The sequence below is a fragment of the Apaloderma vittatum genome, unplaced genomic scaffold (genome assembly GCF_000703405.1).
Source record: "Apaloderma vittatum isolate BGI_N311 unplaced genomic scaffold, ASM70340v1 scaffold4332, whole genome shotgun sequence".
In the NCBI taxonomy this organism is placed as follows: domain Eukaryota; kingdom Metazoa; phylum Chordata; class Aves; order Trogoniformes; family Trogonidae; genus Apaloderma; species Apaloderma vittatum.
In genome coordinates, this window is record NW_009705160.1 from 1 (window position 1) to 27,751 (window position 27,751).

The 27,751-nt window shown below is 40.0% G+C and overlaps 1 protein-coding gene across 1 annotated transcript in view; it reads right to left on the reverse strand.

Annotated features, from left to right (window-relative positions):
• Positions 1-282: 282 nt before the first annotated feature.
• The window catches only part of LOC104270814 (chromodomain Y-like protein), a 68,114-nt gene continuing 40,645 nt past the window's right edge, over positions 283-27,751 (reverse strand). The window contains exons 3-7 of the mRNA XM_009865285.1: positions 9,955-10,211; positions 9,166-9,338; positions 5,586-5,796; positions 1,238-1,381; positions 283-441 (exon numbers count right to left, since the gene is read on the reverse strand). Coding sequence (XP_009863587.1) covers positions 283-441; positions 1,238-1,381; positions 5,586-5,796; positions 9,166-9,338; positions 9,955-10,211 — 944 coding nt within the window. The remainder of the gene's footprint in view (positions 442-1,237; positions 1,382-5,585; positions 5,797-9,165; positions 9,339-9,954; positions 10,212-27,751) is intronic.

Here is a 27,751-nt window from a genome sequence, read left to right on the forward strand (position 1 = left end):
ATATATATATATATATATAAAAGACATATATGCACACACATACACTCGTGTGTGCATGTGTATATATATCTATGTGTAACAATCAGGGAGAAAGGAGTTTTGTTCAAATTTAAGTGATACAGTACTTTTAAACCCCTTGACAATAAAAGGGGAGGGGGGGGCATCCACTCCTGTTCCCAAGCTGAGCAAGGGGTTAGTTTATATTGACATTTTAAAATGGGCATATTTCATCATCAGCCCCGATGTCCAAGAAATACAATTCCAGTGTCAATGGGCATCTCATCAGAACTCATCAATTTTCTTCTGCAGGTATTTTAGCATTGAGTCCATCCCTTGTGCTGAGCCCCAGATTTTCTTCAAAACTTCACACTCCTTTTCATTTGCTTGTTCCAAGTCCACCTTCATGATATTACGTACTAAAGCTTTGGATTCTTCAAGTACCTGGGCCAAAAAAAAACCCCCAAACCAGGGAGCTGGGTTAGTATTCTGTGAGAACTGAGCAACACACGCACTTACAGGTTTATATGGACAAATCCTGAATCTTATTATGAACTCAAACTTATAAATTTATGGACATACTATGACCCTAAGAAACATTTCTGAGTCCTTCTGGTAGCGTCACACTCCAGGATTTGCTTTACCCTATACCAACACAATTTACAAGTGTGCAAAAACGCAGAAATAATGAAAAGTACAGCTATGAATATTTATATATGTATAGATGGCTTTTTACTGACAACTAGAGAAAACTCCCAATTCCATGTTGGTGAAGGTTAATCGTAACGTTATTATCCAGAACTGCTCTAATAACCAAGCAGACCTTGAATCACTTGAACATTTAAAATCAACTAAAAAAACCAAACTCAAGATAGCTCACGATCTCTGTGCAGTTCTTAGGGCAACTGTTTACGCTGTTGATTAGAATTAAGTTGGAATTCTGCAACTATGGTAAACCAAAAACATATTGTAGAGAGTCCAGTGCTGTTCTTAACCACCATGTACTGTGGCATGTGATGAAGAGTTAGGTACAAACTTTAAAAAAAAAAAAAATCCTTAAAAAACCCAGAAAGATACATAAGGAACATGTTAAAAGTCATTGTCCACCCTAAAATATTATCCTTGTTTCATGAAAATGGTCTTTTTTTTTTTAAGAAGGATGTAATGACGTAGTCTAATTAGATTCAGTCTTATTAACCTAATTATGAAAATGTATTGTAAGAAAATAAAGGAAACTTACAACTGAATTACATGTGACAAGTTCCTTAATTCGAACCATTACTTCTTGTGTGAATGTTCCCGGCCAAAACACTTGGGAGACGAGTCCTTTGGCACAAGCTTCCTGCGCTGTCAGCTTCCTTCCACTGAACAACATTTCATTGGCCTGAAGGGATAAAAAGTTACTTCTGGTATGAAATGTAATGAGACAAAACTCATTAAAGGAAAAAATGTTCAAAACAAATAAGGAAAATGCCTGCGCTATTTGAAATAGTTTTATTACAGCTCTTCCAACTGGAACAAAGAAAAAGACTTGCCTACGCTACAGCTGGAGTTACCAAAATACGAGGTCTATGATTAAGGGTTAAATGTGAAAGTGCCTTTTGTCATTTCCTGTTCAGGATCGTGCGTTACCTCTAGCTTTCTTGCAGTAATGCTCACGTGATTAACTGTGTATATTAATAGTTATAATGCCTGGCAGATCTGTAAACCAGCGAGGAATACAGCAGCTTGTCCTTGATAATAACGTTAACTGCAGCAATGAGATCTCTGCTAAAAAATCTACATTGTCCGTTAATTGCAAAGATAACCCCTTTGTGGTAGGAGACCTCCTGAGGACTGCCAGGCTTGGTAGAAAAGAACAGTTAAATAGTTTGCAACTAAAATATTTTTTCAGAGCTGAAAATGTTTGACACCTAAACGTATGGTGTATTTTTCAGCACTTCTCAAAAGTCTTCAGCAGTGTTTCATTTATAATGCAAATAGCTGGGTTGTCTTAGAATTAGGAACCTACTGAAGTGAGCGGGATATATTCCAATTTCTGATCAAATTAATAGGAAGTAAACATTCCCATTTTATTCAGGAGTCCAATATCGAACCAGTAAGTCATTTCCAAAGCCAAGTTAGCAGTCTTAAAAAACCCACACCGGTATTTTAAAGACCTTGTACATAGTTTAAAGGTACAGAACAGAGCACTATGTTCTATGCAATAAAGTGATGTCCACTTCCGAACATCTTTTTGATGTTTTGATGTTTTTGATCACTATTTATTTAACAGCTTCTCCATTAAAACTTCACTTACACCCATCTACACTTACACTTTAATTCTGCCTTTAGTAAAGTTACTTCTATAAACTTTTTGTTTGCAGCAACACTTGCACAGAAACAGACAGTGAAGGTTAAAAAGTCAGAGTAATAGCCAACCTCAAAAAACCCCTCCCAAAACCACAACAGTTTTACTGTTTCTTAATGAATAATTTAGATTGAAAATAGGACAGAACCATCACTGCACTCTTGGAAAATGGGAAATAAGGCTGTTTGTCGTAACACACCCAAAGCTGACGGGTATAGCATTTCTGGGGACAAAATTCTGAGTTTTATATTGTTTCCCAATATTGGAATTTTTGGCAATTATTACAGCAACTTCCTGTAGGTAACTAGTATTCCCATTTTACACATGCAGAAATTTGAAACCTTAGAGGTCTATTATTTGCCACTTTGTAGTGAAATACAAAGTCTAGATTCTACTGGTAGTTTAGTTTCTGACTCTTTGTCCATTAGGAATATTAAACAACCCCCCAAAAAAAAAAAGATTTGTGATTCACATATACTAGTTTAAAAAAAAAAAAGTCTCAAACTAAAGGTACAAATTGTATACCCCTATAGTTGTACCTTCTGCGAAAGCAAAATCAACTATATACGGTTCATTAACTATTACAACTGAATCTTCTAATTTTCTAGATTTCATGTGAACGATACTAACCTGAAACACTAGCCAAAAATCAGTGATATACACGACTTTCTCTAGAAACACGAATCATTTTCCTAAGGGGATATGGGGAAAAAAAAAAAAATCTTCCAAAATAATTTTATAAGATACATAACATTTAAATCAAAGATCAAAACATGAAGTCAATCTAATTGGGCATTAGGAAAGTTGGAAATTTAAGTAAGTCAGCTGGCCAGGTCTATGTATTCTTCACATATATCTTTTGGTAACAAGGAGAAAAATGAATGCTAAAGTACCTTATTTTTTTATTTTTGTTTCCTAAAACTCAGCAGCAACTGCTGAGTTCTCCTGCACGTGAAAAACACAGATGATAACGGAGCAGTTATCGGAGGCCAGCCCTAACACAGCAATAGTGGAAAACCTCACATGACACGAGCCCTCCCGTTAGTGTCTCAGCTGACAGGTTTTTGAAGGGAAATGTTCTGCCCTGGCATCTTCACTTTTGATCTATACATAGCGTTTGTGGGAGACCCGCTACGAAGCAAGCTTCATCATATAATCACGCCTTGCACCTGCTGCGACATTAACACATCTGGTAGTTACTTTCCAAATACAGCAATAGAAATGAAGAAGATAAAAATATTTCGTTAATAGAAGATTCTCCTTATCAACTCATTTTCTACTCAAGCCTTTCTCCCTCCACAGAGGAACTTCCCTGGGACATCCTCTGGTCTCTCTCTTACAGCGAGACCTTTGAGGCTCGTGGGCACCTTCCGTGCCAGCGCGCCAACGCCAAGCATCTCGGCTCTCTCGTGCCATGATCGGGAGGCAGCTGATCTCTGCAGCACCCAAGACCCAGACGTCCGCCATGAGGCAAACTGCAGGCGCCATGGAAAGGCAAAACCCTCATGACTGACAGAAGAACACTAGAACTACTGCTGAGCATGCTGGAGGCTGACAGCGGAACCCAGTGAGTGAACTAATGTGAACACATGGCTCCTGTGCTAATTTATATCCAGGACCAAAAAAAAAAAAAATCAGACCAAGAACTCCGTAACACATCTGCCTGCACAGACACCACCCTAATCTCCATTACAGATCATTTTCAAAACTCAAAAATCAAATTTATGAGTCCTAACATTTTTAGTATTTCCAATACAGTATCAGTTTTGGATCCTAAGGTTTGGGCTTCAGGTTTCCTGTAATAAACCACTCAATTGAACATGTTCTGTGAAACAAAACAAAACAAAACAAAACACCTCTGTGACAGACCTGCTCACCAGCCAAGACTGACCCAGTAGGGAAGATACTATTGCAGAGGATCAAGGATAGGATGAAAACAGTGGCCTTTTTTTTTCCTTTTTTGTACTGAATATTATGGAATTGTTATCACTGGAAGCTTCGATTTAAGTCTTTATATTTAAATATGTGAGCATTCACAAACACACACATGGAATACTACACTAGGGAAGAACTACTTGTGTTTTTATACAGCTTTTGGAGAAACGAAAAGGAACAACCACAAGTCTCTAAAGGTCGGGGATGGATGGAATGGATGGATGGATGAATGGATGGATGGCCAAATAAACAGGGAAAGGTACAATCAGTAGTTTGAAACATGCTAAGATATTAAAGATACTCTTATAACTGCTAATCTATTTCAGTTACCTTTTCTGTTCTCTTCTAATAACTACATCCTGACATCACACATTTAGTCATTAGATCTGTTCAAACTGATGCTTCTAATCGATCAACATCTGTGTTTTTAAATCAATAAATACCTACAAGGGGAAACTGTATTTTATACTACACAGTAATTTAGGAAAAACAGGTGTGGCTACAAGTTCTTTTTCACACTGTTACTATTCAACTTCAAATTGGAATGGGACAGGTCTAAGTTTTCAAAGAATATGGCATTAAAAAAATGCAAGCATCATGAAAATAAGGTAAGTAAGAGATTTTAAAATACTTTGTTACATTTGATTCATCTAATTGGAAAAGCAAGAAAAGGAACACTAAGTTACACATGGCTTATGTTTTCAGCAACAATGCAAAGCATTACTCATTTCATTTTTCAATCTAGCAACACTGTAAAGAGAGTGCAAGACTGAAAAAAAAAAATTAAAAATCCTTCACAAAGGTGATTTGGACTCTTTCCTGCATAACACGCTAGCGTTTAAACATCAGCAGAGATCTGCAAAGCAAGGAAGCTTGCCACAACTTCTTGAGAACAAGCGCACGAAAGCCCCATTACTTATTTTGTACCCTGGCACGAGACTGCCCATAGCTCTGCTAGGGAAGAAGTGCAGACCCGCCCGTTCTCTGCCGCGCTGGAAACGCCTTCACAGGGCATCAGCAAGGAAGGTGTGTCCCGATATGCAGGACGTAACCCTTCTGCCACCCAAGGTTAAGGGTGCCTGTGATGTAGGATTAAGTCCCGTGCACACAGGTGAAGACCGGGTTCTAACCGCACCAAGCAGAGAGGCTCTAAATACAGGTTTCTCATGAAAGGGTTTTCATGAGAGAAAGGAAAAAATAAAAATAATAAACACAGCAAAAGTAAAAAGTCTAGAAATCACTCTGGAGAAATAATCCCAACTGCTTTGTGAAGCTGTCAGCCCCTACCCTGCAAGCTACTTACAGAAGCCAGGCCCATTATCCGGGGGAATGTAAGGGATGAACATCCATCTGGACTTTGTCCAAAAGTAGTGTATGGTGTCTGAAACCAAGCCTTCTCGTTAGCCCAAACCACGTCACACAGAGGCAATATAGATGCTCCAAGTCCAATGGCTGGGCCATTTACTGCTACAATGATAGGCTTCTTAAACTGAATAAAAGTATTCACAAAATTCCTGAAGAGAAACAGAAACATGCACTCACTACATGTATAGAAAGAGTAAAATACACCAGCCCTTGAAAACTCAGTAGTAATTTACCTCCACAGTAACAGCACGTTCAAAACCAACCTGATAACCTTCCACGATGAGGTGGTTAGCTCGGGGGATGAGGGGAGAACAGCGGATATTGCCTACCTAGACTTGAGAGTCAGGCTCTCAGCACTTTCTCCCGTAAGCCTCTCATAGACAAGCTGCTGATGTATGAGCTGGATGAGCAGTGAGGTGGGACTGAAAAATGTCGGAATGGCTGGGCCAGAGGGTGGTGATCGGTGACATGAAGTCTAGTTGGAGGCCAGGAATTAGCGTTGTGCCCCAAGGGGTCAGTGCTGGGTTCAACAGCTTTGTTCATGATCTGGATGATGAGGCAGAGTTTGCTGCTGCTGATCCAGAACTGAGCTGACAGACCAGAGGGTCGTGCTGCCATCCAGAGGGACCTCGACAGGCCACAGAAATGGGCTGACAGAAACCTCGGGAAGCTCAACAAGGGGAACTCCAAAGCCCTGCACTTGGGGAAGAAAAACCCCAGGCACCAAAATATGCTGGAAGCCAAACAGCCGGGAAGCAGCTTGGCAGAAAAGGACCTAGGGGTCTTGGCGGGCAGCAAGCTGAACTTGGGCCAGCAACACGCCCGGTGGCAAAGAAGGCCAATGGTATCCTGGGCTGCATTAGGAGAACAGGTTGTGGGAGGTGATCCTTCCCCTCTGCTCAGCACTGGCGTCCAGTTATAGGCTCCCCAGTGAAAGAGAGATGTGGAGCTACTGAAGACGGTCTAGCAAAGGGCTGCCAAGATGACTAAGGGATTGGAGCATCTCTCGTGTGAGGAAAGGCTGAGAGAGCTGGGACTGTTCAGCCTGGAGAAGAAAAGGCTTTGGGGGGCAGGGAATCTCATCAGCATGTATAAATACCTGAAGGGAGGATGCAAAGACAGCAGACCCAGGCCCTTCCCAGTGATGCCCAGTGACAGGCCCAGAGGCAATGGCCACAAATTGAAACACAGGAGGTTCACTGTGAACTTCAGGAAACGCTTTCTTACTGTGAGGGTGACTGAACAGGTGACCAGCAAGGCTGTGGATTCTCCATCCCTGGAGATACTCAAAACCCCTGCCTCAGCATGTCTCTGGGCAACCAGCTCTAGGTGACCCTGCTTAAGCAGACTAAGGTTGAACAAGATGACCTCCAAAAGTCCCTTTCATCCTCGACCATTCTCTGATTCTGTGAAAGCCTAACATTTCTCCCAGCCCGTAGCAGCACAGTAACTGGGCAGGTGTGGATTTAATGCCCCTCCTACAAGCCCCAGGTGATAACAGCACTTGTGGGTACCTCCAGGTGCCTCGCAGCCCCCACTCAGGTGAGGCTGTAGTCACATCTCCCCTCTGGGCACCAAAGCGATGGTTACAGCCCTGCCTTGGTCCTTACTCTGTTTATGTATGACACTGGTATAAGGCACCTATCTGTCTTTATTTTTAAGTGAAGGTACAAAAGTATAAGTGAAGATGGCCAAAGCATTAATGAGTTTCCTTAAGGAGTATTTCTGGACTTCGGGGAGATGGCTTTTCTTAATAAATAAATAAATCTGCCTTTCTAAATTACAAACAAGCCATCAACAGCAGAGGTCCATCTTCACTTATCACACACCTGTAAACTTCCCCTCCTCACCTCCCTCTCTTGGTTGCTCACGATGCTATGGGTCCTGTGCTATTAAGCTACAAAAGCATAATCATTTCCTCATTAGCAACACAATTAATTCCAGTACCCACAAAGCATGGATGCTTACATACCTCTCTCTGTTCTCAAACAGTAAACGCCCTCAAGAGCTTCTAAGAAAAGTGTGTGTACGTACGCATGTGTGTGTACACACGCACTAGACCAAGTAGATGCTCCTTACGTCTCTAAGTTGAGGTGCAGACATTTCTCAGCTAATAGCTAGCACACATAATGAAGAAGTTGTCTATATTTACTTCATGTACATGACAAATTCTGGGTAGAATACAATGTACAACACACGGTTGTCAGTGCCTATAAAGCAGTCCTTTGCTCTGGGTGACAGATGATTTTTCATTTCAGTATTAGATGCTGAAATATGGGATTTTAATAACGAATATTTTTAAAAGGGGAATTAGTGATTATTTTAGAGTTTGCTCTTTGTGTGTGTTAAATGTTTTTATATTTCTGCAAAACAGGACATTTTTACTATATTGCATCCGTTGCTAAAGGTTATCTTGCTGCTTCTTAATTCATTCTAGTGAACTGAAACAGATGAATGCAAAAATATTTCTGGTGGAATCATTTTTTGCAAGCTGTCCTACAAACACTCCATCTAGAGACAGAGTATAATTTAAATAATCACTAAAGATTCCAGAAAGGACATTCTCTAGCACATAAGAGAAAAATACCAATACTATATTTGAAGAGGGGGTTCTTAAGCATTCTAAGTTAGCTTTATTCGTTTCATTAACAATAAATAATAGGTGATGAATCAGGCTCCTGGACAGGTCTGAATTAAATTAGTGACAGAAGCCCAGTGTTAAGAGCCTCCTGGTCACATCTAAAGTCACGGCACAGGCAACTTTTCGACTGAACGACTGAAAATTTTCCTTTGAAGAAACCTAACTATTACCACCTCTGTGAGCCAACGGTGTCTCCAGTGAAACAAGCTTCACATGTTACAAGGCCTATTTTAAGGACATGAATATTGATAACAACAACAGAAAATAAATCTCTGAAGGAGCACAGATACTCTGGAAGCATGAGAGAGCTAATCCAAGAGCCCAGGCCCTCAAAACCAGTGCTCAAACAGTAAGTTATTTGTTTGTACTGTTAAAACACATCTCTCTAAGATTCACACTTTTTTCAACCTATATTCTTCTAGTTTGTAGTAGTTCAGCTCATTTTGTTTAGACATTAGGTTTGGTACCTAGAGTTGGGATGATATTCACTAATATTCACACTCCTCTAAAATATCCATCATTCTACCGCTCTGAATGTACTATTAAGTTACTCAATGCACATGTTGTATTTGTGTGTGTGTGAAGTTTGTTTTCCTGAAACCCCATGGATGTTTAAGTCTATCAAAATTGGTTTCAGCTGGAGGAGTATTACCATACTGCCAATTTTCATAGTTAAATTTTAGTAGTAATATACATGAAATGACAACCCAAACAGAAAGGGAGAGGAAGTACAAAGAAGTGCTGCACACTATATCACACAATGGGTGAATGCCCGAGATCTTGTTGAATTAGAACTTTTTCAAATAAAAAAGATAAACCAGGCCAGACTACACGATAAAGAATACCCGCTCAGCTGACTGACGACAGTCTTACATACCTAATAGCTTCTGCCATCTTAGTGCTTTCCTTTTTTCTATCATCTGTTAAACGTCGTATAAAATAAATAAAATCAAGACCACAGCAGAAGATGCTACCGACTGCACTGAAGAGCACAAGTTTACTGTCATCTGCAGCTGCTGTGTTCAGTGCACTTTGGACTTCCTTCATTACCTGAAAAATCAAAAATTCATTAAAATTTTTTTATTACTTCATTAAAAAGTAACATCTTGTACTCGCCCCCTCCTCTCCCCATGAAATGTTCAACATCTTTAATTTTTCCTTAGGATCTGCTCAACCATCATATTAGAAAAGTTAACTTCTTCCATGATGCCAAAATTAGAAAAAGTTAAAAAGTATTAGAAGCTTTGCATTTCAAAAATGTAATTAAACTAAGATAATGAAATCATTAAGAAAACTATAAGTTATCTGTAACTAAAGCACTAATATGGCATTTCTGTAATTTGGACAGCAGATGGCATATGCAACCAGTTCAGGGAAGGAGAAAAAAAAAAAAAAGAAGAGAACTTTAATTCAAGCTTGTTTCAAGTTGCAATTCATGACTTGCCACATATCTAAGAGACAGGACATCTACACGTTCAGATAACGTTGTTAAAGCTCAAATGAATTACACTTAATTTCAGTTGTATGTGTAACTTCTCACAAGCACCAGTCTGAATTGCGTTTAGCATATGCTCGTGTCCGAATAACAGGCAGAAATGAGACCGACACAGAATTCCCTCAGCACCTTTCCCCCTCCCCGAAAAAACAAGATCAGATTTGTTCTGACCTCTGGATTTAGTGAATTATTTTCCGATGATTTTGTGGATAGCAAAATGTGTGTGAATCCATCCTGTTTCCTGACAACAATGTCTCTGTACCGGTACGCGCTCTCTGTTTGTCTCACGCTGAAGCGCAGCCTTTTATCGAAAGGTTGATCTCTTCTGTCATCAATAAACCTCCGTTTGCTGGCTGTCACTCCTGTCACAGAGGTTTGGATGTTGGTTGTACCATTGGCTGCTAATGCTTCCATAAAGGTGGATGTACCTGGAAAGAGTTTAAACAATAACATTCTATTGATCACCTTTTATTAGCTCAGCAGTTTCAAAATCCCTGTTAGCATGAGCACACACCGGTCATATTAAGAACACACAGGAAACATGAAACTCAGTCCCCTGGAAGTTACTGAAATAGACCCTGTGCACAGAGCAAAATTCAAGTGATAGAGGGATACAACAAATTCATCTTATAGTTGTGAGAAAACACATTTTAAGCAAGCCAAACAGGGCAATCATATACGTATTTTTAGAAGGAAGGGAAAGGTCTTTTTAACATCCCTCACACCCAGGCACTTTAGTAGGTTAACGCTCTGCTTTCCTGCTTTCAAACGTTTTTAAGTTATCTAACAGCACCAAGATTGAACGACTGAGAATTTTCCTTTGAAAAAAAACTAAGAGAAAGCAGAAGCCTTTTGTTTCAAATGCCACAAGAAGTTAATACACAGAAGAAAGCAACACTCAAAATACGTCAAATAAAGCACTTGATTGACAAGATTGTATAGTGTTTAAAGGAAAACTGAAACCAAGAAATACAGACTGTACTTCTGCGAGAAGGAAACAAGACCCATGCAGTGATGGATATTCTAATGGATTCATAGACAATGAGGTATTTCTCAAGTACAAACAATTTTTGATACTAGAATTGGCAAACAGAGCAGGATGGCTTTCTGGTCTCGTGCCCAGTCACTTAAATAGAGAGAATTTGAAAGCACGCAAGTAAACAGCTCATTCCTCGTGACACAGAAGGGACAGGTTTTTCTGTATTCCACATTAGAAACATTATATCCTATAATTAGCATTTGTTACAGAAAATAAGAGAACGTCTCCAATCTATAATCCATCTGTATGTTAAAGTCTCCACATGAAATCTCAAGTAATGGAGTGTGCATGGGGGAGGGGACAGTAGGGTTAAAAATGTTGGAAAAATGTGTTGGAGTGTCTTGAAAGCCTTTTCCTCAAAACTGAGGTCTGAGGCTTTGTTAAAATCTCCTGGAATGCCACAGCCCTGACATCACAAACAGGTACTTCAGAATGGAATGGAATGGAATGGCCTAGGCTGGAAGGGACCTCAGAGATCATCTAGTCCAACCTCCCTGTTTTGGGCAGGGATGCCACCTCTCGACTAGACCTGGCAACACAAGGGGACCGAGGGGTAATCGAGCCCGCGGCCTTGGTGTTGGTCCTTGTTGCCAGCACCGCGCTCAAACCACTGAGCTAACCGGCCCCCTGAACATCATGCATATGCTGCCTTAAAAAGCAGTTAAAGCACATATAAGTTGTTCATCAGACACCATTGATGGATCTTGTTAAATTCATCATTATCTTTCTGAAGAAGCAATATTTTTCAAGCTGTAACATGCAATGCATTGATTTTTAATTTTTTATTTTTTTTCAAGATACTTTGAACACTTGTGGGACCAGTGAAGACATTAAAAGGGTCACCTAGATAACCTGAATATCCTGTATCTCCACACTTTAACCATATTCAAATATTGTTTAGTTTGACCCATATGAAATAGGAGAGGAACAGTAAAAGACTAATGAAATTAAAATTTAGAACGTAGTAAGTTTTTCTGTTTGTATTTCGGAAACTGCCTTCAGATATAAACACAGTCTTTATTTCAAATATTGTAAAAATTTTTTTTTATAATCAGTAAATCTTTGATTATAAATGTGTTATGATCAAGTAGGCCAAGTTGTCTGTCAAAGGAACTCTACAATAACAAGGCTTTATTTTACTTTTTAAAGTGTTTCTTGTTATATTAGTGATTTAATCCTCTCACCATATCACTTGTGAAGAAATTAAAGACAACTCAAGTTTTTTCAATTGTTTGAAGAGTCAGAAACTGAGTTTAATTTGGAATCAGTCTCAGAGACAAAAGAGGTGAGCAAAATTAAATGAAAAAAATATTTTATATTGTAACAGAAGCTTCACATTTATTCCTAAAATTTTCACTGTTTGCCAAATACCTTTTTTGCATTTCAGCAGAATCAAAAAAAATTCAAGCATACCAAATATGAAATTGCTAAGGAATGCTATTGATACTTTTCCCTTGTAAACCACACTATGTTGATTACGTTCCTGTAGAAGAACCCCATCCAAAGGGAATTTGCAGGAAGACAAGATGAAATGGCATCACTGGCCACAGTGGTTTGTTTTTTCATCGGCGAGAGAAATCAATACAACCCAAATCACCCCCGTGTAAGATGATACGGCTTCTGTCTGAGCCATAGTGCAAAACGCAGAGAACCAGCAGAGCACAATAGACTAGACTAAGCCAAAAAAAGTCAGTGAATTTGTGTAAGAGCTTTTCCCACGACTTGTACTTCCAAAGACGTACTCACATACCAGAAAATTATTTTTGAGATGCAAGAGGCAATGATTATACACTTTGAGAGACAAGACTTTTGGCAAGAGAGACCAAGATGTAAACACCACGCGCCACTTTTCATGCTGATTGAATTAGCAAGAGACCGTCTGAGTTTTTGTATAAACTCAGTCTGCACTTGTCAATTGTTGCAGTTTCAAACCACAAACGAGGGACAGCTGCCGAAGAAGAAGTCTCCTACATCCAATCTTGTCAACGCATTTTTAGGATACTTAGACTGGAAACAAAAACCTGTTGGCTTCAGAAGCCGCACCTCTGCGCAGGGGGATTTGGCCAGCTGGGACGGATTAGAAAACGGCATCGACAGAGTTAAAACGTGTTTGTTCTTATTGCTGCATGATTGTGACCCTCTACACCTTATTTTCACGCTAATTGCATTTTAAAATGTAATTTAAAATTTCATAGCAAAGCAAAAGCAGTTCTGCATTTTAATACGTTAATGGAGATAGCATATCAACGACAAACAAGCCACCACAGCCCTCTCCTTTCAAACTGAGCCTTCTAAAAAAAATAAGGGCTTGGAAAAAAACAGTTTACCCTGAATGTTGTCAACTATTGTAGAACCATGATGAAGAGGTAAACAAACAGCTCTCATAGTTACAAATAAACCTTCAAACTGCAGACTGTTAATTAATGTAGTACGATCTTCTCAAAGGCAAAGACATACCACTACTGGGCAGAGCTTCACTGAACAGATGCAAAATGAAATTAAAAGGATTACTTAGTTTTGCAGCTGCAGACCAAAACCTGCTAACAGTCACCGGTTTCATACAGCTGCTCTCAGAGAAAAAGAAAAAAGCCATGTGCAACAGATAAGAAAGGAACTAGTCTTATTCAGAAGGCAGACAGACACAAAATACAGTAGCTGGAAGAAGGGCAGAACAGGAAAAGTATCATCATTATCCCCATCACACTGGCAGAAGACACAAAAAAGCAACCTCTCCAAACCACAAGCGGGATAACAATTAAAATGCACGGTGCCAGACATCTAGAGAAATAGAATTAAAACCAAAGCAGGTAACACACAACTTCACAACAATCCAAGAGCTGCAATCCCAAGCTCCTCTCTAAGCTACTCCTGCCACACCATTACTCTCTCCCAAATTCTGGAGAAGTTCAGTTTAGCTTACACAGTGAGCCTGGAGTACAAACACTCCCCTCCCTGCAACAATACCGGGGACAAATCCAAATGGGTGCTCTAAGAACAGACAAGCCTCTTTTGCACATTTCTTTTTGAGCACACATGTACCTGTGGTGGTACTCCGAATTCAAAGGTTTGTCTGACTGAGTTGTTTCTGAAAGGCTTCGCTGAGATGTCTAAGGAACAAGGCTAAGAAGATGGGAGGTGTGAACGATGCTGTCTGAGTATCTTCCCCAGTGCCAGCCACCAGAAATTTAACGATGTCTAAAATTCGCAAGGCCAGAACCATAGCCTGCACCCAAACCCATGTAATCAAATCCTTTTTCCCCATGCAATTGTGCACCTTGCTTTGAAACCACTACAGTTTTGTCTTCTGATGTATCTTTTGGCAGTAAATTCTGCAACATACATCTTTTCTTCATCCCTTTCACCACATCCATCCTACAGATTGAGTAGTTCCAATCTTATTTACCCTTTTCTCTTCCAGAAGGCAGCCCGAGCCTGTCATTCTTCTCCAGTCCTCTTCCTCTTCTATTAAATCTTGGAACAGGGTCCAAAATGGCACACAATATCCAAGATGGGGATTTATAATGTGGCACAATATTTGAGCCTTCTCTTTTGTTGTCTACTCCTTTTCTATAATAATTTCTGATTTATTTTTTTTTTAAAACACTAGTACTGAGCAGCTGTTTGCAGAAAACTATCCAAAACAAACTCAGTGCCCTTTTCCTGAGCAGTAACATGTAGTCTGGAACCAGTCACTGTCCAGGAGCTGTTCTGTGTTTTGCTATAGGCATGGTTTTGCCTAGAAGTCTGTTTTGTCCCCCTCCTCACTGCTTGGCATTCATCTGCACTGAAAGTAATCTCTCCTTTTAATCACAAAACCACCCAATATTTTTACGTAAGTCCGCAGTGCTCACAAGGAGCTTCAGGCACCCTCGTGCCTTCCCTGTACTCTCACACACCAAACATGCCAGCAATGAAATGGTTAATAAGAAGTGTTCCACTTGGATGAGCAAAGGAACAAACACAAACACCACTAACAACAGTTTCTGAAAGTGTTAACTACAAAAACAACATGGTAATTCTAACTGATTGCAACTCAAGTAGAGGAAAGAGAAACATATGATCCACAAAACTGATTGGGGGGGAAAAATAAAATAATAATTTAAGTAATTAAATAAATAGGTAGTAGAAGTTGTATATTTTCCAAAGTCCCTTCTATGCTTTCACTGCTTTATAGGCCACTTTATATATAAACACACATGACTTGAGGTCAGTTGCCCAGGGCAGGTTGCCTCATGTTCCCTTTTTGCCTACAAGGAGGGCTGTTTTGCTCCAAGTTCCTGTGCACTAACCAGCTCTGGCTGTAAACACTGCTGAGCTTTTCAGTGTTAACCCTGCACTACATCAAATATTTTGCACAATGAGATACCAACCCCAGAAAATGATACCGCAATGCAAACATAATATCTAAGTTTCCAGTAATTTTTCCACCTCTGCTTCAGTAACTACACAGCAAATATTTCTTAGAATTGCAGTGTATTGGCACAGATTACAGAAATTCAAAATGAGGGGTTTAGAAAACCTACATATGTGCCTGGTTTTTTGTATGAGTAGATGCATTTACAGCACTTAAATTGTAAAATCAAATAAAAGTTCCAGCTTCCTTGGAAACATCACTCCAAATATTTGTGAGAAGGAAAAAAAATACCTGAATTTATTGTACATTTCACCTAAAACACTGCTCTGGGTTTCTGACAGCGTGTTCTGAAGGTACAGGTCATTTATGAAAGAAAGGCACGCTTCAGTTAAACCCTTTCAGAACATCATTCCATGACGACTATGGTGTTACATCAGGTCAGCAGTGCTACCAAAACTAAGCTGCACACACCCCAGCATTAGACCAGGCATCCCCAAAGAGGCCTGGGAGGAGTGGAGTGGGCAAAAAGCAGTATTTCTTCTGTTTACAGGCTGCTGATGACCGTCATCAGCCGCTGGCGTTGAACCCTCCTCAACACTCTTACTGTTGGGAAGGAGACGTGCATGTGTCTGCACTAACTCTGTATTTACTGTGTATTTTCTGTATATTTTGTATAGGTGTTAATTTTAACGTGCTCTTTAAAAGAAAAAAAAAATTGATGTTTTTTTAAAGAGCACTGTTGTGGACGCAATTGATACAAGATGAGAAAAACACACATACACACATGTACCCTGGGTAACATTTCTCTACCCAGTTAAAACTATTTCCATCTCACACCAGTTTTTATCTTGGCTGCCATATCACAGAGTAATATGGTCTACAGTAGCCACTTTTTCCCCCTTTTGTAGATAGTTTTCTGTTTCATTGATTACCTGCAGCATCAGATATATTTGTATGTTTACTATGATAGTGCTAGGAAGAGGGCAGCACTGCTGGACTTCAGGAGGTCACAGTGGACTTTAGTAGGTCATAGGCTATTTAATTACTTTTGCTTTTGAATGTTTTTCTTACTCAGAGCATAAGATTCTGTGTAATGATAAACTCATAATGCCAACCAGAATTACAACTAATCAGAACATAAAATTCTGCTCCTGAAAGTGGGCAATCAGAACCAGAGAAAATGGCATTTCTCCACCCTCAAGTTATACAGGTTCTACCTTAGTCTGACTATTCCAAGTCATAATGGAAACAAAAGAAAGTTTACATGGAAATAACACAACATGAGACATAATGCTTGCTAAGACAATGCCCATGAGAACAACATGGATAACATTATTAACACATAATTTGCAACAAATCCCTTAAAGTCTTTGAAAAGGAACTGTATATTTCTTTGCATAATGTATTAAGTAAACTTTCCACAGTCTTATAGTGGAAAAAAAAGTCCCTTTCCTAACAACTGCAAAAGGCTTTCCAAATACATCTTCATTCTTATTATTTCACTGAAAATATAGAAACAAACATTGCTCAGGTTAGCAAAGTCTTCTCCTTTACTAAAGCATCAAGATAAATGGGGATTGCTCTCTTCTGCCCTTTCACTGCAGTTTTAGACTCACTTTTTAGTGACATTTCTTCCACTGAATCTACAGTCACGATATCGACAGTTAGAAAACAGTGCACATGATCACTCTCATCATTTTAGCTGTTCCTCAAGGTGGTCAGAAGGAAAAAATATGTACAAAAATTCGTAAGTGCCTCTGATATCACTCCAGTCAAGAAATCCAAGCCATATTTCACAGAAACATGCACCAAAGTACGTGAAGGGAGAAGTGAACAGTTGTATTTCTTTTTCTCAGAAAGAAGTACAAATAAGGAAAACTTTCCTGGGTTACATACTCCTTCTTGAGGTCTTTTAATCCTAGGAGCATTTCATAAGGAAGAACCCTCCTATCTTGATGTTCTTGGAGCTGCAGATTATGATACTGCGGCGTTCACTTGAAATGCTCACCAATTTGAGAGTTAAGTACAGACATCTCTCGGGGCTCATCCACAGAGGAAAGCTATTGCAAAACAGGCTAAGGTTTAAACCTGAAGCATATCCAGCTATTTCCCACTGACTTCTAAGGTGAACACATTCTATATTAAGAGTACTTCACCTCAATTTAATCCAATCCCCAAAGCGATCTAAAAAAACCGGCTCTCTTCCTGCGGAGTACGAGTGCCCTAATGAAAGGCTACCCTGGAACAGACACTGCTAAGACATCCCAGGGAGTTTCGTACATAGACACGAACATATACGTGCATGCACATGACATAACTCCTGTAAGGACATCACAACTTTCTAGAACATTTTAGCTAAATTATTAATGAGATTTAGATAGATGAGTACAGTGCTGCTATGTGCAAAATACTCTCCTTTACCTCCTTTTGGAAAGCAACGTGTCAGTACACTTTCATGTTTCATTCTTGCCACACACATGAGGTTTTCAAATACCAGAGTCTGCAAGAGCTCCATTCACAAGTGCCGTAAAAAACATTTGGGATTTCAATGCAGAAAAGTAGTAGACAATGAGGGCTAGAGGACTTCAGGAGTTCAGGACAGGAGCCCCCAAGCTCCAAGTGCTCAGAGTATCCAGAGTGAGCAGCCCCGCCGCGAAGCAACTTCTCTGGTTTTACAGATCTACACGTGTCTTTCCAGCCACTGCCCAACGTCAGCTGTTAAAAGAAGGCAGTGAACATCCCACCGGTCATTGAGACAACAGGCTCACTAAGAGGTGGCCAATGAGCAGATTACATGAAGCCAGACTAGCTCGAAGCAGAGAGGGCATCTCTCAGCAAACAGCCAGGTGCCTTAACGCAGCCCGCGGCACCCTACGCTTGGGTAAGCTGCGATACAGAATGCTGCCGGCTGCTTCTGACACGGGCAATCACCTTAACAGAAATCACTGACCTTGACAGGAGTAACTGGCTGGGGTGGGAAGGGGAAGCACAAAGGAGTCATCTCTGGAATCTTCACTTGAGGCTTTTGGGTACCTCTTGGAAAAAGATGAATACCGCAGGTTTAGTCCTGAGTCTTGCACTTAAGCAAGACGGCTGCAAGCTCCAGGAGCACTTCTGCTGCCGCCTGAAGGGTTGACATAGCTGGGCCTCGACACCAGTGGGAGACAGTACAGGTGAGAAGAAGACCAGAGGTCTCCAGGAAGCGTAAACACAGCTTTAGAGTCTTCTGATGAGATGTGTGCACCAAGCAGGTTCTTATTTTTGGTTCAGAGGTACTCAACAGAAAGCAGCCTCCAGGAGAGTCAAGGATCTGAGCTAAGATGATTTCTGAAGACCTCATACAAAGAGGCACCCATAAACTGCCTGCCACATCATGTCACCCCACAGCTTAACCCCTGTGCGAATGGTGCAGTTCTGCACCTTGTGGGCTTTGCAGAGATGCAAAGATCTTGAAACAAGGCCACGAGTCTTGGAGAAAAGCCTATAATAAGACACCAATTTTCATCAGATTTTGAAATCAAGAGTATAGTGGTAAACAAGCAAATAAAAAAAAACACCTGGGAGCTGCCCTTACACATGTGGACAGGGAGCATTTGGGTACACACTCGTCACACCGCTGGCGAAAGCAATTGACTTCTCTTTAAGACCTTGGGCCTTCTAGTGTGTCACCTGTTGTCATAATTATGAAAAGTCTATCAAAGGAAGAGTCTCGTGGAGAAAAAGCCTAAAGTGGTAACTCCATAAAGCACTACTTAAGCAGTTAACACATGGTGCCATACGCAGAAAATGGTGCAGAGCTGTGAAAGTGGCTTCCCTCAGGCTACAGAGCAAGTTGGTAGAGAAGCCAACCTTACCAGTTACAGGTGGGCCCAATCCCCCAGAACTACTTTCCACTTCAAAAATCTGCTTTTATAAAGTACTGAATTTTTTTTTTCTTTACAGAAATGATGCGTACCTAGATTTAAGTATAAGTAGCAATATCGATACTATTGCTAGACAGAAGAGACTACTACAGAAGGAACAGAATAAGTACTATGATATTTAAGTGGGACATATTGTTTCAGCAGCACCAATGTATGAATATGAAACCACAGCCTCTAAAGACATTATGAAGATTAATATTTGGAAGTTGAAATTTTGAAGAAAAAAAAATTATCAAGAAATTAGGAAGTTACAGATGTGGCAGAGAAAAAAACTCCGACCACCAAAAAACCGAATGTGGTTTAAGGCAAATTTCAGTGGAAGTTTAAAAAAGACCAACCAAAAGATTTCTCTCAGAGAGTAGGACTTACCAACGACTTGATCGTGTCAAAAACAAGGGAGGGCTTAGTTGGGTACTATAAACCCTTTTGCTGTACAAAACCAAGAACAGAGTATCTTGTGCCTGATGCTTGAGATAAAAGTGTGCAGTGTCCTCAAGAGAGAATTTGATAGCTTGTGCAGCTTACAACAGGACAATTTGACTATTTGGAGGTGGAAGTAGGAGCCCATCTTTTCACAGGAGTCACACTGGTATGATCATAGCTCAAGAGTCAATTTGTAGTTTTAAAAAAAAATACATATAAAAAAATTATCACTGCAAGTGCATGGAAGGACTTGAGTTCACAACTTAGTACTTTGAGAAAGCAGGGTGGGGGAAAAGAAATAATAATTTAAAAAAATCTCTGTTTGAACTTCGGGCTTGGGAATTCTAGCACCTCTAGTTTTTATAATTCCAAAGTTGATCACTGGAGCCTCAGATGTTCAGTGGAAAATCCATAAAGCTGTGCTAGGTCTTATATTTGCTAAGGGATGATTCATGGGTAACAGGCTCTGAACATCTTTAGACACAGGGTACATCTAAAATGCTGAATCTTGCCTTAAGAAACAATCCATTAAGAACACACAGAGAAACCAAAAATATCAGAGGAAGTCATTACATAAAAGACAGAAGAGTTACTATTAAATAAAGCAAAAATTGTATACGCAAAAATAATGGGACTAGTACATAACCAGTCACAATCGTGAGCTCAATTTTCATTTGCAAACCATTTAAAACATGTCACAGATGAGACAAAATGAGAGATGAATATACGACTGGTTGTTTCCTGAAACCTGCCAGGGACCCACCTGTTCAAGTCAAATTCTGAACACTAAACAAAGAGAATAAAGAAAACAGAAATAGGACAGTATCAGCAAATGGAATTAAAATTTAATTTCTACCAAGATGAATGCTGTGCAATTTTAGATAAATGTGTTATGTAAAAAGATATTGCATTAAATCTTTGTTAGAGGAATAGCAAGATACCCCAGTCATAAGGAGCGGGTGTATAAATGGAACTAAACTCACACAGTAATTGAATTATTTTCTTCAGGAGTGAGAAGTAGCTTCAGTTAACTCCACATGGTTAAACAGGTCAATAGGAACTGAGGGGAAAAATAGAATATGCTATACTTACAAGAAAATAGGAAGTAAAGAACACTGGGAAGAATACAGGGAGATGCTAAAACAGATAAAGAACGGGTATTAGAAATGCAAAGTAAAAATACTTAAGTTCTCATAGTTACAGATGCTAAACACAAATTATTTTTCCAATGATAAAAAAAATAATAATAGGAGAGTATTAGACCAAAAGTAAAAGTGAAATGTAGTGTGTAGGTTACAAAGTCAATTAAAATATTAGTGGGGAAGCCAGCATGCTTATGGCATGCAAATCAAAAAATATTTGCAATGAGTATGAATATATTGTACATAAAAATGACAGACTCAAAAGGTTTGAACATGGTAAGGCTGCTGACTGACAGTAAAAAAAGAGAAACAGGCAAATGTGATAGCCTATATGGGAAACATATTATAGTAAGTGAAATACCTCTGAGACTTGCTTGCTTAAAGACTAGCAAATTTGGAAGGTACCTTGAGTAATAAAATTTGTATCGATGGAGTTTCAGGCAGAGTTGGAAAAAAGAAGAACCCTAAACCTCTGCAGTTTATTGCTGATTATAAACAAGACTGCTCACAAAGTCATGTTTCAAAAAGTGTCCTGGCAATTAAGACCTACTGGGGATCAAAAGCAATACTCAGGAGAGCTATAACGGATACCGAAGAGAAATTTCATTTTTTGTCTTAAAAGAGTTAATTCATTACTTGCTCTACATTTTATCAATATTTTGCAGTTTCATACCCTTACATAATACGCATCAGAAGCCTCCCTATCAGATTTACATCTTATGTAAATTTCAGGATTTTAAAATAATATCTCAACACAGGAGCAACCCTATTTTGCTCAGCATCGAAGCTGTATACATAGTGATGTACAGCTGGAAATACACTGAAAAGTAAAAATTATAAAGCAAAGTTAATTTTAGATAGAAAGAGTCCTAAACTATGAAAGTTTTTATCGATGCCAAAAAGTGGAAGTTAGTAACAACACAGATTTCCAGGTTATGGTACGATAAGAATGGTAACATACTCTGTCGTTGGGAGTCTGATAGAGTTATAGTGAACTCTGCATTCCCATTCCATCTCACACCATGCTGCTCACTACTATGTTGCCATCAGGTCAATAGTTAGCTGAAAGAAAGATTATGCTTACAGTTTTCCTATTCTCTTACTAACTATACACCAACATATTAGTGATTCACAAGCCCAAACAACTTGTCCATTTTTAGCTACTACAGTAGATCACTTTTCCAATATAGCTACATCACAGAACACACTATACCACCACATTTTTGCCCCAGCTCAGCCAATATACTATGGAGATCCCCTCAATTTATCTTCAAGGTGTTCTTTTGAATCATAATTAGCAAGAATGTCATGGTGGAATGACCTTTTTCATTAATTCTTAAACAAAATTATATGCTTACTGAAATTTTTGAAAGAATTAATGTGGTGGTTTGTTTTTTAAAAAATAAAAATACCTTCTTCCTTCCTCCACGTCTGTCCTTGAGCTCGACTGTTCCTGCCAGCAGCCTGGCACTCCCTTTAGCTGGAAAGTCCAGGAAAATGAGCCAAGGACCTTCCATGAGCCTCACCATACCCCTGTTATCCAGGCAAGCAGCACATACTGAATAACTTAACAATACTTAAGTACCAATCTAGTTTACATAACATGAAAATTCAGATTTGTTTCCTTGCTCTATTTCTTCCCCATACAGCCTGGCAGACCAGAAACAGGCCATTCATTGCAGGTATTCCTGTCTAACCCAAACCAAAGCAGCTGGTTTCCTTAACAACTTCCCTCCCTCCACCTGTAGGTCTACTGAGCAACACTGTGAGAGCTTTCAAAGTTAAACCAAATTCCCATTTAAAACTTTTTTATTTACCATAATCGTTTTTTTTTACCCCTTTTGAGTCTACTTTCCCAGTCTTAAGACAACTGTAATGCTAAACCAAATTTACAAAAAACATTAGATACAATTCAACTACAGCAGAATATCCAGGCAAAAGTATTAATGTTTTCCTACTCTGGGCTCACTATTTGGACAGAAACATCAGCTTATGACTAAGTAGCAAGAAATGAGTAATGAACTGACATAAACAAACGAAGACATATGCCAAAAATCCCACAAAACCTGACAAAATTAATTTAACAGCAGGAACAAGCCAAAGATTTTTGCAGGGTGCATTGGTTGAGCTTTCAGCTTCGTCAGCTCCTGAGTGCCGCTGCTAACCAAGCAGGGAGCAAGAATGTGTCGGGAGAGGGTGGTGGAAAAGGACAGGAGAGCTGAGAGTCACCTGAAAAGGGCATCTAAAGAGAACAGCAATCCATTTCTTGCCAGTTTAAATAATACACTGACTAGCAGGCAACGGGTTGGGTCTGTTCAGTCTGGAGAAGCAGAGGCTCCAGGGAGACCTTACAGTAGCCTTCCAGTAGCTGAAGGGGTACAGGAAAGTTGGGGAGGGACTGGTTACAAGGGTTTGTAACAACAGGACAAGGGGAAATGGTTTTAAACTAGAGTAGGGGAGCTTTATATTAGATATTAGAAAGAAGTTCTTTTCTGTGAGGGTGGTGAGACACTAGCACTCGTTGCCTAGAGAAGTTCAGGATGCCTCATCCCTGGAAGTGTTCGAGGCCAGGTTGGACGGGGCTTTGAGCAGCCTGGTCTGGCAGGAGGTGTCCCCGCCCATGGCAGGGGGTTGGAACTAGATGATCTTTAAGGTCCCTTCCAACCCAAACCATTCTATGATTCTATGAAAGAGTAAGTATTTCCTCATACAAATCATTTAATTACGGGATCATATCCCAGTATTGCAAAATGAACTGCACTACTGATTTAACTTCACAGAAAACTGGCAGAATTGAAATCATCAGAGTACAGGTATCATTGTAGTGCTACATACTCCTTCATGCTCTACAATCTAAAGCATGTTGAAATAACCCACCTGTTGTGAATCTATCATCTAATATTTCAATTACATGGCTACAATAAACACTGAGATTATGAACTACTTCTGCAAGCATAAGGTGACCTGTAGTTTAGAAAAGATCTGTGGACTACTATTTATACTGTAGAAAATAGCCTTTGATACAAACTCCTTGAATTTTCCCAGACAGAAAAATCATGAGAAAAACTGATGCAGGTATCTGCGAGGGAAATGCAGCACGCTTCATTGCGGCCATCAATTTCTAGTTTAATCAATGCTCACCTAGTAAGCAAAGAAATGAGAAAAGAAAAGAAAATGGCATCAGAAGTGGACAGAAAGTCCCGCTGGGACACAAGCTAGAGTGGGAGGTGAAGCCACGCACCTGCTGAGGCTGCCCCAGCCCGCAGCGAGATGAAGCACAAAAAGGCACAGTCAGAGAAGTGCGACTATCCATCACCTCCTCTTCACAAGCAGGGACTTCCCTGCGTGGAACAGGAAAGGAGACTAATGTTCAAGCTGAGGCTCCACGAATCATTCTAACGAACGCTCCACTAAGCCCCTGGAAAATGTTGTTAGAGAGTGCTCTGACATCCGTGAGAATTAAATTAGCGCAATATCGACTGAAAAAACCAAATTGGGATTGCTTAGTCCCCAACTTTGGCAGCCTTCTGAAGAAAGCCTTCACAGAAAACAGTGCAACTGATACAGCCTCTAAAGCTCTTGGAAAAGTTATTCTCTCTAAAATAATGACTATGGTAAATAGTAGGCTTCACGTCAAAATACATTCCTTCTACATGCCATGACACATGGCCCATCATTTAAAAGACATGGTTTACTGGTGGACTTGGCAGTGCTAAGGGTTGGACTTGATCTTAAAGGTCCTTTCCAGCCTAAATGATCCCGTGTTTGCCAGCCCATGAAACAGCTTTATTTTCAGAGAGGGACTCACACCGTGACCCTCTAGGTCATTCTCTCACAACTGCTCCTTCCAAAGAAAATCTTCCACCGTGCACCACTGTTGTGTACACTGGCCAGCAGGTAAAGCCTCTGTCTTTCTTTTAGGCTAGTTAAGGTTTAAAATCCTCCTTTATACACATTCCCTGTAACATATGAAAAAAACAGATATGACAATGACGGTAAAGTAGGAAGCAAATGAGCAGGAATCAGCAAATAATGTATTTTGGCTCAGAGGGTGAAGTGAAGACACAACAACAAACTTAAACAAGTGCTTCTTTTGTTCTCAGATTTATTCCTTCTATGTAAAGTCTTTCAAACTGTTCTGAACCAAAATAGAGATGCTCCTTCAAAACAAAATCAGGTGTGTATTTAATAAACTGGACCCATTTGTAAACAGGATTCTGCTCTTCCACGTTCTAAGCTCTGCTTTTGTTATTATTTCTATTGTTAAAGAAAACGTTGCTCATATCCATTCAGGAGTAATATAATTACAGCATTTATCACTAGATTTAATGAAATAGCTTTAATTCTTTTGCTGTATGAACCTGAACACATATTACTCATGTTACTTGTAGCAAAGACAAACAATAAACATAATAAAGTTTGCAAACACTAATACAGCATTTAACTCCCTAGATTCTCCTTGAGGAAGGTTAAAATTGAAGCAAACCAAATGTAGCATTATATCCTACAGGTTAATTTAAAATTAATCATAACTCCTGTCACACATGTGTTTAGCTGAAAGCCAAAAATGATTTAATCCTAAAGTCTAAGACTGGAAAGATGTTTCCCTTATGTAGTAAAGGGAAACCAATGGCTTGAGTTCAGGCCTGTGCTGTTTCAAGATCATTCTTTGAAAGGATCCGTCAGTGATTTCACTCTGCTTTGGTAAGTTAAAAAAACTACGCGTGTCAGTGGTCACAAGGCAATTGGAAACAACAACTTCTCACAATTATTTTCCTTCCAAAAGCATTCGAGAATAATCCCTCTCCCAGTCAGGATTCCTCTGCAAAACCCAAAACATTTGTCCCACAGAGGCTCACTAGGGAGCTACTGCTGAGTGCCCTGAACAGTCATGCTACACAGCCAGGCCAATAACCAGAAGCAAAAAAAGGGTCAAGTATGGTCTATTTAAAACAACATACATCCCCTGCCCTGGGTTGCAATTCCACCTTGCCATATGCCCGAGGCATCTTTTAATCCTTTGATGCAACAGAATACTTCAACAAGTAAATTCAAGCCAGATTCTGAAAGCAAAGTATTTTGTAGTCCTCACTGGCAAAAATGGCTGAAGAGAAAACCACGCGGCTTCAGAGACAAATGAATTTATTTTCACAGAATTTCCCTCATTAAAAACTCTTCCCCTGCCTCCTTGACTAGCTAGAAGTATCAGTATTTCCAATGAACCACGGGCATCTACAAAAGTAGGGCCATATTGCACCACCTGAAACACCTTCTGCTCCACCAGGTAACCCTCAGAGAGAACCTTCATGGTTCCTCGCTCCCACCTCAGCCCAGCAGTACAACAGCTTCTAGTCCTTTTCCTACCTGGTACGTTCTTTAAACTACAGAGCCATGGGTGTTCCCAGTGACCCCACGGATTCCCCTGCATGTGAAAACCATTTGACTGAATCAACATCTGCAGAGCAGTCTGGGAGGCGGACAACAGATGAGATGACAAAGGTCTCTTCCAGACCTATTTCCCAGTACTCTGCGATGATGCATATGTGATCACACTTTGCAGCATTTATGCATTTTTGTCCTGACCTTTTCAACAAGCTACAATACAAGGTACCAGGACTGCTGGAATCAGGTGTGGATCAGCAAACTGTGGACAATGACAATCTGGATTCTTTGCTAACTGCAGCTTTCCATCTCAACCGCAGACCCCCTGCCTGCCCTCGAATGAACCCTGAGGGGTGAAAAAAAATCTTCTTCTGTAGAGATGTCTGAATATTTTCCTGGGAAGCCTCAATCACAGCTCCAATAGGTGTCTGTACTTCTGTCACAAAGCTTAGGGTCTCATGCTATGCAACATCTTTGTGTAAACATTCCTACGGATTGCAGTCTCAGTTGTCAGCTGATGTAAAAATTACTCCAGTTTTATACATTATTTGTCAAATACTTTCAAATCAGGAGGCTAGACTCTATGACTGGGTGCAAGAAATTATAGCCTTTTAATAGTTTCAAAATAACGAGAAAGATCGCCTGTGGTAAGAGGAAACTTCTAACTGATCAGCTTAAAAACAACAATTCCCTTTTCTGCAAGGGTAAGGAACACAAAAGTAATTCATGTGGGCAAACTGTCAATCTCCTTGGTTTCAGCACAACCAAAATACTATCTAAATTAAATATGGGTGCTATTATTGGATAAAGTTTGTGCAATATCGTTTAGACTGCCCAAAGGAGTTTATGGCCAACACTAGGAGTCATTTTCTGGGATGACCTGCAATGCTTGGTGTCAAGCTAGAATTTGGCAGGGTTGCAGCAAGAAGTCAGTCTGATTCCTCTCCTATTATTGGCATTTAAGTGCAGATCATAGCAAAGACACTTTTTCTCTGATATGGGAGAGCCAGAAATAGCTGATAAAACAATAGCAAGAGTGGACATAGAGAGTTCATGAGCATCATGTTTCCCTGCCTTACTGCATTTATTGAGGGGGGGATCACAGTTATTTTTTTAGGGTAATTTTTCCCTTTCTTGGACTTACAGTGAGTTTGCAATTGCCTGTTTTGTCCAGGGTTACCTGCTATTACTATATTACTTCCGAGTGCTGAAGTTACCTGATGATCCAAAGCATATTGGTGGGGGGGACGAGGACACACAGATAAGGGGAAATCAGGTTTTCTACAAGTCTCAGTCAAAGAACCAGTTCCCTCTTGAGGGGCTTCAGGTTCCTCTTATTTCCATCTCCTCCGCCGCCCCAAATCAAGCCATACTTTGTCAGAAAACCATCACGGTGAACCAAAATAGCATTCAGTAGCTAAAACAAGACTTGCAGGAGGGTCTTTCACCCTCGTAGAGCTTTTGGCCCTCCACCAGTTTGCAGGTGCCCTCCCAGGCTGGCAGGCAGAAGGCGGCAGGCTCCTTGCCGGGGAAGACATGGAAAGTGCACAGCATCACTCTTTTACAGCAAAGCACAGGATCACTTCACAGAACGGCAGAAAAGGCTGATGAAATCGGTCAGGAAGGAAGGGGGTGGAGGGGAAAAAGGAGATGAAGCAGAAAGAGGCTTGAGCTGCCTGCCAGCAGAGGCAGGGGCCGCAGGCGG